The sequence below is a fragment of the Apodemus sylvaticus genome, chromosome 10, assembly GCF_947179515.1.
Source record: "Apodemus sylvaticus chromosome 10, mApoSyl1.1, whole genome shotgun sequence".
Classification (NCBI taxonomy): Eukaryota; Metazoa; Chordata; class Mammalia; order Rodentia; family Muridae; genus Apodemus; species Apodemus sylvaticus.
Genome location: NC_067481.1, coordinates 4,642,168 through 4,656,233, shown reverse-complemented (window position 1 = coordinate 4,656,233; position 14,066 = coordinate 4,642,168). Strand labels below are relative to the sequence as shown.

At 49.3% G+C, this 14,066-nt stretch overlaps 1 protein-coding gene across 1 annotated transcript; it reads left to right on the top strand.

Annotated features, from left to right (window-relative positions):
* The first annotated feature begins 4,769 nt into the window (after positions 1 to 4,769).
* On the top strand, positions 4,770 to 12,731 carry Birc5 (baculoviral IAP repeat containing 5). The gene is made up of 4 exons (XM_052196068.1): positions 4,770 to 4,974; positions 5,359 to 5,468; positions 9,563 to 9,680; positions 12,207 to 12,731. Exons 1-4 carry the CDS (start codon positions 4,864 to 4,866, stop codon positions 12,294 to 12,296), a joined length of 429 nt encoding a protein of 142 aa, XP_052052028.1. The 5' UTR covers positions 4,770 to 4,863; the 3' UTR covers positions 12,297 to 12,731.
* Positions 12,732 to 14,066: the final 1,335 nt, after the last annotated feature.

Below are 14,066 nucleotides of genomic sequence, written 5' to 3'. Positions count from 1 at the left end.
ATTCACAAAACATAACTGGGCTTTTAAAGAAACCCAAATTCTCACTACAGGGAAGGCTGGGGCAAGAAAACAGGGTTTGAGGCTAGCCTAGGCTACACAGCAAGCCCTTGTGTCCACCTGCCCTGCTCCGACCAAAAAGAAAAGAAAATGGGGGGTGGGGTGGGGGCAGTAGCTGATCTGTGAATGAAGTCAGTCTTAGTACAGCAGGACTTTATGTAAGGTGGGTCAGTGTTCAATCAGACAGGGTTTCCACTGAAGTTTTATCTTCTAGCCGTCAGGAGATGACAAGTTGTATAACAATGTCAGTGTGCTTGGTGCCTTCAGCTGTGTGTGTTTAAACATTTCTGAAACAGTAGACTTTACCATATAAACCTCTCTAGACAGGTGCAGTGGTGGTCCACACTTTCAATCCCAGCACTAAAGACGCAGAGCAGGCAGATCTCTACCCGGCCTATGTAGTGAGTTCCAGCCAGGGCTATATATAGAGAGAGACCCTGTCTCAAAAAAACAACAAAAGCAAAAAACAAAACTCCAAACACTTACTCTCTCTCTTATACACACACATACACACACACACACAGAGACAGAGAGAGAGAGAGAGGGGGGGGGGGAGAGGGAGAGGGAGAGGGAGGAAGAGAGAGAGAGAAGCATGATCAAAGGGAAAATGTAGTGGTGACTGGACACATGGCTCAGCAATTAAGCTCTATGTCTTTTTTTTTTAAATGTATTTATTTATTATGTAAGTACACCATAGCTGACTTCAGACACCCCAGGAGAAGGCATCAGATTTCATTACGGATGGTTGTGAGCCACCATGTGGTTGCTGGGATTTGAACTCAGGACCTTTGGAACAGCAGTCAGTGCTCTTAACCACTGAGCCATCAAGTCCTCACCAAGCTCTATGTCTTTTCTAGAGGACTTGCCCTCATTGAGTTCCCAGCACACATGACTCACAAATATTTATAACTCAGTTCAGGGTATGTAAATTCTCTGGCCTCCATGGGCAATGCACACACAGGTGGTTACACACACATGCATGCAAGCAAAACACTTATACACATGTATCTATCTATCTATCTATCTATCTATCTATCTATCTATCTATCTATGTTTGATTTCTCCAGACAAGGTTTCACTGTATAACTCTGGCTGCCCTGGAACTCACTCTGTAGACCAGGCTGGTCTCTAACTCAGAGATCCTCCTGCCTCTGCCTCCTAGGTGTACAGTGACATGCCTGGCCACTATGTCTGTTTTTCTTTCTTTCTGTAAATTACTGAGTTGAATTAGTGCTGCCCGTTGGAATGCTGACTTATTTTGTTGCCTGGCTTTTCACTGGACCATGAATGTTAGTTTGTAATAGAGAGGTATGTTCCTGAAAGATTGGTTTGGACTTGGTGGTGGAAAAGTTGATGTCCAGCATGAATATTTTATGATTCTAAAACTGGTTGTATCATCACAGTATTGATTATAATCAAGATCTCTTGTCAACAACTTGAAAACCCAGAATTCACATGGAAACAAATGTTTCTCTAGAAAATGCACAGCCCAAGTGGCTGGGATTGGATGGCATATACTTTGGACAGAGTTTTGTCCTTGCTACTAAACGTTTTACCCATGTCTGACAGCTGGTAGTTCGCTTAGGAATTAAGAGCTCAGCAAAGGCCGGGCAGTGGTGGCACACGCTTTTAATCCCAGCACTTGGGAGGCAGAGGCAGGTGGATTTCTGCGTTTGAGGTCAGCCTGGTCTACAGAGTGAGTTCCAGGACAGCCAGGGCTACACAGAAAAACCATGTCTCGTAGAACAGAACAGAACAAACAAAAGATCTCAGCAAAGGCTGAAGAGAACTAAGTAGAGCTAGGACAAAGGGTCAAGCACTTAGGAGGCTGAAGGATGGGGGTGGGGACATAAAACAAAGAACCGACTGTCTTAGGGTTACTATTGCTCTGATGAAACACCTCGACCTGAGAAGGCAAGGCTGATTCCATGACGGACTTCAAGTTGGCAGTTAAGGAGACTGGACCTAAGAAGTGGGCAAGTTCCAGGCAAGTCAATTACTAATAGGAAAAACCCCGGGCTCCAGTCTCCACGCCCCAGTAATGGTTCCAGAATGCCTAGAGATAGAGCGAGACAAAGCCCATCTAACCCGGAATTCCAATGTGCTTTAAAACGAGCCCGCAAGCTCACCTGCTTGTCTATCTCGGTAATGGGAGAACACTCTTTGCGTTTACATACTGTTTGAGTCTAGGGTATCATTCCTCAGAGAATCATGGACTCTTACAGACCAAAGGCAAGTGGGGAGGAAGGGATTTATGTATTTTACACTTCCACCTCCACAGTCCATCACTGAAGGGAGCCAGGACAGGAACTCCAGCAGGACAGGATCCTGGAGGCAGGAGCTGATGCAGACCATGGAGGGGGGCTGCTCGCTGGCTTGCTCAGCCTGTTCTTGCATAGAATTTGGGACCCGCCAGGCTCGGGCCCTTTCACATCAATCACTAGTTAAGAGAATGCTCTAGAGGCTTGCTGCAGCCCACTCTTATGAACATTTTCTCAGTTCTCCTTCCTCTCAGATGATGCTAGCCTTTGACAAGCTGACATAAAATTAGCAGCACAACTACCATGTTAGGGAATCAAACGGAAATTACTCCTGTAACACTGGGCAGGAGAGGAATCTGAGCTGTCTGTGCAGAGCTGACTCAAAACTACTTAAAGTTGGGACTCACGGTACATACATCTGTTGTTATTTCAAATGTTTTATTTTTTTATTTTATTTTAATTTTTTTTTTTTTTGAGACAGGGTTTCTCTGTATAGCCCTGGCTGTCCTGGAACTCACTCTGTAGACCAGGCTGGCCTCGAACTCAGAAATCCGCCTGCCTCTGCCTCCCAGAGTGCTGGGATTACAGGCATGCGCCACCACTGCCCGGCTAAATGTTTTATTTTTATTTATTCACTTTATATCTCATTCACTGTCCCCTCCTGGTCACCCCTCCCCTTTTCCTCTGAGAGGATGGGCTCCCCGTTGGGAGCCCCACCCTGGCACACAAAGTCTCTGCAGGACTAGGCACATCCTCTCCCACTGAGGTCAGACAAGACAGCCCAGCTAGAAGCACATATCTCCACAGACAGGCAACAGCTTTTGAGATAGCTCAGGCTCCAGTTGTTTAGGACCCTCATGAAGAACAAGTTGTTTATCTGCTGCACATATGCAGGGAGGCTTAGGTTCCACCCGTGTATGCTCTTTGGCTGTTGGTTCAGTCTCTGAGAGCCCCAAGGGTCCAGGTTAGTTGACTCTGTTGGTCTTCCTGAGGAGTCCCTATCCCCTTCAGAGCCTGCAATCCTTCCCCCTATTCTTCCATAAGCGTCCCCAAACTCCACCCACTGTTTGGCTGTGGGTGTCTGCATCCCTCTGAGTCAGCTGCTGGGTGGAGCCTCTCAGAAGATAAACAGCAATTCCTGAGACCTTTAAAAATGAATGAATGAATGAATGAATGAATGAAAATGAGGACATGCCCGCCCCAAGGTATGGTGGTAGAGAAGGGTTTGACTGTAGATATGAGGTAAAGTACAGTCACAAGCATCTGGAAGAGTCTTGTCTGAACCGGGCCACAAGAAGAGAGGAAGGGATGAGAGAGGGCCCAAGAGGGAAGCGGCCCAAGAGAGAAGTGGAAAGTTTGGGACCAAAGGAGCAAGTGGTAGAAATGGCTGACTATACAGGGAAGAGAAGCTCAAGCCCTGTGCTGGAGAGGGTTAGGGTAGGGGCAGGGTGAGAAGCAGCCACAGGAACTGATACTTGACCCACGTTTCTTTGGGACATGACAAAACCCCTCTTGTTCCAGCTGCCTGGTCGTACCTATGTGGTATGACCTGTTCTTCCTCACAATCTTTGAGGTTGCCTGGCCCACATTGGAGGCCCACTGGCAGGGAGCCTACTGAGGCTAACTGAAGAGGAAACCAAACTGTCAGGGCACTCGTTTGCAACACCAACCTGGGCTGTGCTCGGGACATGCCCAGCCAGCTGACTGCAGTGTGAAGCTCTTTAGAAGCCACTGCAACCACAGGCCGCCACACAGGAACGGAGACACTGTAAACGTGCCCGCAGCAAGGTTGCCTCATCGGCACCAGACTCAGCCAACAGTCATACCCAGGAGGCAATATTTTTCTTCTGCTCCTGGACTCACTTGCCGCGTATGGCTGCTTCCCTTTAATCCGAGCCAGGTCTCAGAGATATACACCTACTGACTTTATTTTCCAGCTTTGAGATATACAGACCCCGCCTCTATCCTTGGGTGTCTACAGGAAGGATGGCGGCTGCTGGGAGGAGGGTCGCCTGCCTTCCTAAGGACGCCCCCTCCACCAGCCTGTGGATGGGTTCTAGGCACTCCCATCCGGATATCTAGCTGGCCAGAGCCTGCAAACCTTGAAGCAGGAAGAACCCGCAGAGCATGTGGGACTTGCAGGCGACAGCCTTTGCAGAGGCATCCCAGGTCAGTCCACCACCCTCGCACACTCTCCCATTCTCTCGGAGGCAGTAGAGGAGCTGCGGCAGATTCTAAACAGAACAAGGAACAGCAGCAGAAGGTACAACTCCCAGCATGCCCTGCGCCCGCCACTCCCAGAAGGCCATGCGCGGACGCTCAAGGGGCGGGACATTCCCGGCTCGCCTCGCGCCGTCTACTCCCAGAAGGCGACTTTTTCCAGGGGGCGTGGCCTTCGGGGCGCTGCTTCCGTCGCCTACTCCCAGAAGGCTGCGGGCGAGGACGTGGGGGCGGGGCGCTCCCGGCGTGCTCTGCGGCGCGCCTCCGCCCGCGGGTTTTGAATCGCGCTCCGGGTCGTCTCGGCGCGCGTTGTGGCGGCGCTATCATGGGTGCTCCGTCGCTGCCCCCAACCTGGCAGCTCTACCTTAAGGACCACCGCATCTCCACCTTCAAGAACTGGCCCTTCCTGGAGGACTGCTCCTGCACCCCAGAGCGGGTGAGTCGGCCCCTACTCGCACCTCTGCGTCCACACACAGATATTTACGTCCCAGCTTCAAGCGACTCCACCCTGGGTCTGACGGTGCCTTAGAGGTGGGACCCGGGATCAGAACACCCCGGTCCCCCGGCCTCGCTTCGTACTGTTAGCCAGGCAGCTTTGCTCTGCTTAGGACAAGGAAGGACTGCTCTGTCCTCCACGAGGCTGCTCCGCCCTCCCCATCCTCTGCCTGTACCATTAAGGTTGTTCTGTCCCTACTGTTGGGCCCCGTAGACCCGGCCTTTTCCCACTGTCCCCAGAGGTTGCCTCAGCTGTCGGCCCGGAACGATTTCTGGGAATGATGAGGTCAGACTGTTGATCCTGCTCACGAGCTGTCATTTTCAGATGGCGGAGGCTGGCTTCATCCACTGTCCTACCGAAAATGAGCCTGATTTGGCCCAGTGTTTTTTCTGCTTTAAGGAACTGGAAGGTTGGGAACCCGATGACGACCCTATGTAAGTCCCACAGGCTTCCTGGTGGGTTTCCTGGTGCCCCCCTTCCATTGGAGCCTGTTGAACTGAAATTGGGGCAAACCATTTGTATTTAGTAGAAGAGCATGCTTCTTGCTTAATTGTTCTAGGCTGGTCTTGAGCTTCTTACACAGCTCAGACTGGTCTTGAATTCTCAATTTCTGCCTTGGTTTCCTGAGTGTTGCCAACATGCATGGTTTTGCCTGAGGTTTTTTGTTTTTTGATTTGAGACAGGGTTTCTCTGTGTAGCCTTGGCTGTCCCGGAACTCGGAGATCCACCTGCCTCTGCATCCCAAGTGCTGGCATTAAAGGAATGTGCCACCATTGCCTGACCTGCCTGAGATTTTTTTAGACATTGTTGTTAATGTTCACGTGTATGTCCATTTCTGCCATGGATGTGGGTATCAGATCCCTAGGAGCTGGAATTGTAGTCAGTTATGAGACCCCCGGTTGTGACGTGACCATTGTGCCATCTCTCCAGTACCAGATTATATATATATAATTAGTTTATTACTTTATTTATGTTTCTATTTTGTGTGTGTTTGGATGTGGATGTTGTGTTATGGTGTTGGTGTCAAGACAACTTTGGGAAGTAAGTTCTCTCCTAGGTGAACTGCTGTGGCTGACACCAAGGTCTGAATTTCTCCCTCAAAGGCTGGGGGAAGGGCACAAGGTGAGTAGGTGTCTGCAGCAAGCATCCTCACCTGCTGGGCCATTTCAGTGGCTCCTTTTTGATTTCTGACCCAGGACAAGGGATTGAGGTGCATATTTTACATGTCAAAAGCAGACCTAGCCTCCAGGTTCTCCCAGCATCCCTCAGTCCCTACCTGGCACTCTCTGCCCCCAACCCTGAACTTTCTAGCTGGGCAGCCCCAGAGGCTCCTACCTATATAATTCAGCCACTTTGATCTTCTCTCTCTTCTCTTTCTCTCTACTGTGTTCTTTCTCCCCCTCCTCACTCTTTGCCTTCCCATAGTGACTCCCCTGGCGTCCGTCCTCAGGGCCAGTGAATTCACCTGAGAGCAGCTTCCCAATAAGCCTGCATTTAATATGATCTAATCTGGCTTGAATTGGTTCACTTAACCAGCAGAGAAATAATTTATCAATCGCTGACTATGATTCTTTAAAATTCTTTTTTTTTTAAGAATTATTTATTTACCGTAGCTGTCTTTAGAGGGTGTCAGAACTGATTACGGATGGATGGTTGTAAGCCACCATGTGGTTGCTGGGATTTTGAATTCAGGACCTTTGGAAGAGCGGTCAGTGCTCTTAACCGCTGAGCCATCTCACCAGCCCTAAGATTTCAGCCCTGAAAGAAGTCTCTTTTTGTTGTTTGTTGTTGTTTGTTTTGTTTTGTCTTGTTTTCTGATAACAGGGTTTTTCTGTGTAGCCCTGCTGTCCTTGAACTCACTCTGTAGACCAGGCTGGCCTCAAACTCAGAAATCCTGCCTCTGCCTCTGCCTCTGCCTCCCAAGCGCTGAGAGTAAAGGCATGTGCCACCATGCTCGATTATGATTCTTTAAAACAGCTCTATTGAAATATAATCCACCTACTGCAAAAATCACTTTTTAAGGTCTTTGCTTCAACATCACTTTGGGTTCTGTTCCTATAGATACCTGTTTGTTTGCTTGCTCATCCTATCTCCAGCCCTTGCTTTATTTGTTTATTTGTTTATTATGTATACAGCATTCTGGCTGCATGCATGCCTGCAGGCCCGAAAAAACCATCAAATCTCATTATAGATGGTTATAAGCCACCATGTGGTTCTGGAAATTGAGCGCAGGACCTCTGGAAGAACAGCCAAAAGACACATTAGGGATTAAAAACTACAGCACCCTCTGACCAGAGAGAAACAACTCTGGTGCTTCTCTTGGAGAGAAAATTGAGGCCATAGAAGCATCACTTTTGTCAACAAAGAAGGTGAGGAGACATGGAAGGGCATGGCAGACAGACACAGTGACCTGACTAAGGACTCACAGAACAGCATTTTCCTTTGCCTGTTTAAGGTCAGGTGTCTTACAGGGCATGGAGGCCCACACCACCTCAGGACTCAGGAGGCAATGGTGAATCAGCTTGGGCTACATAATGAGGCCCTGTATCAAAAGAGCAAGGGCTGGGCTGGAGAGATGACTCAGGGTTAAGAGCACTGACTTCTCTTCCAGAGGTCCTGAGTTCAATTCCCAGCAACCGCAGTGGCTCACAATCATCTGTAGTGGGATCCGATGACATCTTCTGGTGTGTCTGAAGACAGCGACAGTGTACCCACATACATTGACAGAGCACTTGTTGCTTTTGTTTCAAGACCTAGGTTTGATTCTCAGCACCCACCTGGTGGCTCACAACCAACTACAACTCCAGTCCCAGGGGATCTGATGCCCCTTCTTGCTTCTGTCGACACCAAACACACATGGGACACATATACACAGAATACTCATACACACAAAGTCAAATTTAAAAAGGAAAAAACAAGACTTAACATTGCTGGTCTTTGGAGCTTGTATGGCTGTGTTCTCCCTGCAGTCCTGGGCTGAGTGCTGTGGCACACCATATCCAGGACTGAGTGCTGTGACACACCGGATCCAGGGCTGAATGCTGTGGCACACCAGATCCAGGGCTGAGTGCTGTGACACACCAGATCCAGGGCTGAGTGCTGTGGCACACCAGATCCAGGGTTAGTCCTTTTGCAGAGGTGTGTGTGAGTTAGCAGAGTCCTCTGAATAGCTCCCCCATTTGTGCCTCGTTTGGAACCTGTGTTAACATTACATAAACATTCCTGTAAAATAAAATGATTTCTAGCAGGTCTTTGGGGATTCAAACAATCTTTTATGTATGTGTCTTTCTACACATGTACATGTATGCACAATATACATATGTGATGATGTGTGGAGATTGATCAACAATTTATAGACATTAGATCTGTCTGTCTACTATATGGGCTAGGATGGAACTCAAGCTGTCAGGCTTAGTGAATTTTATTAAAAAATTATGTATATGTATGTCTTAGGATTTCTTGTGTTTGTTTTCATTTGGGTTTTGTTGTTTGTTTTTTTGTGTGTTTTTGTGTGTGTGTGGTGTTTCTGTTTGGTTTTGTATAGGTTCCCTCCTCCCCCCCCCCTCCCCCCCAGGATTTCTCTGTATAGCCCTGGCTGTCCTGGAACTCACTCTGTAGACCAGGCTGGTCTTGAACTCAGAAATCCGCCTGCCTCTGCCTCCCAAGTCCCTCTGCTGGGACTACAGGCGTGCGCCACAACACCTGACTTTTTGGGGGTTTTTTAAACCTTTTTTTTTTTCTCCTCTGTGTAGCCCTGGCTATAGACTAGGCTGGCTTGAACTCTGCCTCCTGAGTGTTGGGATTCAGGGCAGTCACCAGCACTGCCTGGTCTTAGAGCTTCTGTTGTGAAGAGACACCATGGACCCAGCATTATAAAGGAGAACATTTGACTGAGGCTTGCATATTGTCCAGGGTGGGAAGCATGGCCACATGTAGGCCGACATGGTGCTGGAGAGGTTGCTGAGAATTCTGTATTCGTATCAGCGGGCAGCAGGAGGAGAGAGGCGCTGGGCCTGGCTCAAGCATCTGAACCATCAGACTGTTCCCAGAGGCATATTTCATCCAACAAGGCCACACCTCTTAATAGTGCCCCTCCCTATCAGCCTATGGGGCCATTTTCATCCAGACTACCACAGGGCCGGGTGCTGTCTCTGGTGGAGCATGCCTTTAATCCCAACACTGAGGAGGTAGAGGCAAGTAGATTTCTTGAGTTGGAGGCCAGCCTGGTCTATAAAGCAAAGTTCCAGGACAACCAGGGCTACACCGAGAAACTCTGTCTTGAAAAACAAAACAAAAACCATGCAGCCTTCCTATTGATTACTAAAGAATCCAGACAAATAGTAAGGATGGGGAAGAAATCCCAGGGAGAAGCTTGGCTGGGTGGGTGGGTGGGTCCCCTGGGACGTGTTTATGCCTCATACCTCGCAGGGTGCACAAGAGACAGCCGTGGGGCGGACATGGGAGATGGGCTGTGTAGGCTGTGAGTGGCTGTGGCACTTCTGACGTGTAGGTTTATTGATTCTTCTAGGGAGGAGCATAGGAAGCACTCAGCTGCCTGTGCCTTCCTTACTGTCAAGAAGCAGATAGAAGAACTAACCGTCAGTGAATTTCTGAAGCTGGACAAACAGAGAGCCAAGAACAAAATTGTATGTATGACTGAGAAAATTTGGTCCCCAGAAGTCCTGGGGATCTGCCTCAGGAAGTACCCTCAACCCAGGGGAGCTCGTGGGCAAAGAGGACAAACAGGACCAACCTGGAGTGTGGCTTGGAGTTGTGCGCGCAGCAGCAGACCTGTCCCCTGAGGAAGGGTGCTTCAGAGGTGCTTCCTGAGTAGGGTTACCCTCCCACCTGAGTGGCAAGTGTTGTCAGACGCCCTTGTCACAGGCTGAGCTCCAGTTGGGGCAGCGGTGGGGGTAGAGACCTGGGAACATGACATAGAGAGTATTGACTGAAGGGAATACTGAAGCAGACAGGTCAGCGGAGCTTTGCCTCTTGTCATGTGTGATTAATTGGGAAGCAGGTGGCACAGGTGAGTCCACAGGGAGGTGGCTCCCACGCAGTCAGGGTGGCCAGAGTCCATTCTGACTGAACACTGCACATTTTACATGGGTCGTTCACTGCGACTGTTGGTTTATCTGAAGTTCAACTCTAAGCAGGCAGCCTGTATTCTCATCTGCTCCCCTCTTGGGTTTCAGGGGAGAATTTGGGCAGGGATTTACTGGCAAGTACTGTCCCTCAGGGTACGACCTGCGTGGTTACCACAGTTTCTCTTCAGCTGTAAGTCACGCTCCTTGATGGAGGGCATTGTGAAATAATTGACTGACATAGAGGATGATGGTTTGCTGTCAGGAGGAGGGAGAACTGAAGATGGTGTTTGGTCAGATATGCTCAGACACTCTGGGGATGGTACTACTGCTCAAAGGTCCCTGTTACATAGGATTTTTTTGTTTGTTTGTTTTTCAAGACAGGGTTTCTCTGTGTAGCCCTGGTTATCCTGAAACTCACTCTGTACACCAGGCTGGCCTCGAACTCAGAAATCCACCAGCCTCCCAAGTGCTAGGATTAAAGGGGCGCCCCCACCCCCACCCCCAACCAGGCATCCCTTCCTGTTTTGGTTTGGTTTAGTTTGGTTTTTTGGATTTGGTTTTTTTTGAGACAAGGTTTCCTTTGTGTAGTCCTCCCTAACCCTAACCCCTAACCCCTAACCCCTAACCCCTAACCCTAACCCTAACCCTCCTGGCTGTCCTGGAACTCACTCTGTAGACCAGGCTGGCCTTGAACTCAGAAATCCGCCTGCCTCTGCCTCCCAGAGTGCTGGGATTACAGGCGTGAGCCACTACCGCCCAGGTTCCCTTCCTGTTTTTAAGGTTGTAACTCTGGGTCTAGTCTGGATTTTACTATAAAGAACACAGCCATTTTTTGAGCCTTTTTTTTTTTTTGGTCAGTTTATTAGTTTTCAATTAAGTCCTCTAATCTGTGAAAGTAACATTTATTCTTCTCACAGGCTCATTGCCTCTGTCTGCTAACCTAGGCCTAGTCCTGGAAGCTTCTAGCCTCTGTACAATCTAATCTAGGCCTAGAATGTGTTCAGCCTCTGAGACTTACTGCTAAATAAACTCACTCTTTGTAGTTCTGAACTCTAGCTGGCTGGATCAACCCAGCTGTTCTGGCTCAAACTCCACTCCAAGCTGACTAGTTCGGTCTGGCTTCTCTCAGCCTCTCCTCAATTGCTCTGCTTGGCCTCATCCTACCTTTGGCAATCTGTTCTAATCTTCTGGCTCCTTCTCTTTCTCTGGCTTGTTCTCTTTTCAACCTATCTCCATACAGCTGTCCCAGTAAAACTGACTCCACTCCCCTCCCCTCCACTTCCCTCCCCTCCCCTCCACTCCCCTCCCCTCCACTTCCCTCCCCTCCCCTCCACTTCCTTCCCCTCCACTCCCCTCCACTTCTCTCTACTTCTCTCCACTTCCTTCCCCTCCACTCCACTCCCCTCCCCTCCACTCCCCCCCAAAACTGCTCCTTACACAGCTTCCCCTTCCTCTCCCTTCTCATGAGAGTCGGGCACTGCCTATTCTGTCATATCTTTCTCTGATTCATTACTTTGTCTGCCACTCAATTAGACATCACCTTCAAACATGGGTGCTTCTTTCAACAAACTAACTTTACCTTCATTGTTTGGGATTAAAGGTATATACTAAGGAGTGTCTATAGTCCAGCTAGAGGGGTTAAAGATAAGTGCTAAGGGTTGAGCCACACCACAACTAGAAACAGGTTTTTCCAATAAACAGCACAATCTTGGGGTTCACAATGTGATCAAATATCATACAACACTAACTTGGGCTTGGTGCCACAGGGTACAGTCCTAGGGTACAGTCCTAGGGTACAGTCCCAAATAGTTTGTCTGGCTGAAGGAGGATTGAAAGTTAAAAGTTCTCCTGGGCTACATGAATCCTGGTTTTCTTTATGTATATCAAGGAAGGGAAGTTGCAGTGTGTAGCTCAGTATTTGCTTATTATGGTTGAGACCCTAGGTTCAATTTCCAGCAATACAAAAAAATAATAATAATTTATTATTTTGTCATGAGAGTGATGAAACTAGCACCTCACCCTTGCCAGGCAAGCCCCGCCCTCTGGGCCACACCCCAGCCCCATCATGTCTGTTCATTGTTCCAGGCAAAGGAGACCAACAACAAGCTAAAAGAGTTTGAAGAGACTGCAAAGACTGTCCGCCAGTCAATTGAGCAGCTGGCTGCCTTGTCCTGAGCCTTTGCTGGGACAGCCTGGACCTGAGTGACGCACTCCATCTAAGCACGAGTCCCAGCTCTCCCGGCCCGGCCTCCTAGCAGGCTCTTATAGAAGGAGACGGTATCTTGAAACTGGATATCAAATATTTTTGGGTTTGCTTTAAAGCGGCTCAGCCTGTGTGGCTACCTCTCTTTTTGTTGTGTTGTGGCTTTGCTCTATTATGACGTGGACTTAAGCAATGAGGAACAGAGTGGATGAGGGGACAGTGTTCTCTGACAGGACCTGTGGGGTCGGGGTGCCTGTGCAAGGCCTTTCTGGTTTTGACGTTTCCATACCTGGCAGCTGACGCATCCCATGTGTAGGGGTGGATATATGTGTTTATGCTGATAATTCTGTCCTTCCGATGAGTAGTCTACCACAGGGTAATGGAATAAAATCACTTGAAAAAGTGGACTATAAGCTCTCTCTGTCTTGGGGAGATGGTTTGATTGGGTTTTTGAGACAGGTCTCATGTGGTCCAGGCTGACCTGGAACTCTATAGCCAAGACTGGCTTTGAACTCCATCCTGCTGCCCCGGCCTCCCAGGTGCTGGCCTGTGCCACCACTCCCAGTACTGCGTGCTTTGTGTTAAGAAGTCATATAGATTGAGTGACTTGTAAGCTTCAGTCCCAGCCTGAGCTGCAGAGCTGAGCAGTAGTAAGAAGGCACTGGATTACAGCAGGACCCACATGGGACAGGACTTCCTCTGCAAGGTGGGTGTGATGGAAGTGCTGTCAACTTCATCTCCTCCGAGATGGGGGGGGGGGATTCTGATTGCATTCATTGAGGTGGATCCTGCGCTAAGCAATGCAGAGCTGAGGGGTCGGCCAGGCCAAGCGTCAAGGCGCACTCCCTGTTCTGTTTCCTGATGACCAGCTGCTTCCTGCTCCCAAGCCCCTGATTTCCTGGGATCTTGAATTGTGAGCCGCAGGTAACTGCTCCTCCCTCCAAGCCCTTTGTCAGTATTTTAATCACAACATCGAGAGAGGCTAAGACACCAGGTGAGGTGCCACATACTGGAAATCCTAGAACTTTGGAAACAGGCTGAAGGATCAGGGGTTCAAAGTTATCCTAAACTATACATATGGAGGTTGAGGTCAGCCTGGGCTATTTGACACCCTGCTCAGACAAACCATGTGACTACTCTGTAAGCTTGTGGGGAAAGCACCGCCCACTGCGACTGACTATGGTGGAATTAAGTCAGGCAGGGGTTACAGATTCCATGCACACCATGCTGATAGACTGAGGCTCAAAGAGCTTTCTCCAAGAGTCTGGGATTGCTCTGTCCCTGTCCTGCAAGGGTTTCCCCCTTCACTGACTCCAGGAGGATCAGCACAGGAAGCTAGTAAGAGCTTCAGAACCCAGAAGGCATGAGGCAAAGTTAGAAATGACAGCTCAGGTGACCTACTGAGGCTTCCAGCAGGGCTGACTGACTTGCCTGCAGCTTTAGGAAGAACACTGACAAACCAATCCCATCATCTCATCAGGCTTTGGTTCTGCAGCAGCGGGCGTGGCCCAGGCTGAGACTGAGCATGTGTAAAGGATTCAGGCCACTTCACTTTCCCAGTGGCTGTGGCGTGTGCACTTGTGTTCACTTGGATGACTCCTGGGGGGCCACTTCAGGAGCTGCCCTGGACATCTGGGGCCTGGCTTTCTCCAGAACCACCTAAGACATTCTGGTGGTTCCCTGAGGGCTTAGGACGGCTCTGCAAAATAAGGGAACCACTGTACAACATTAGGAGCTGGGAC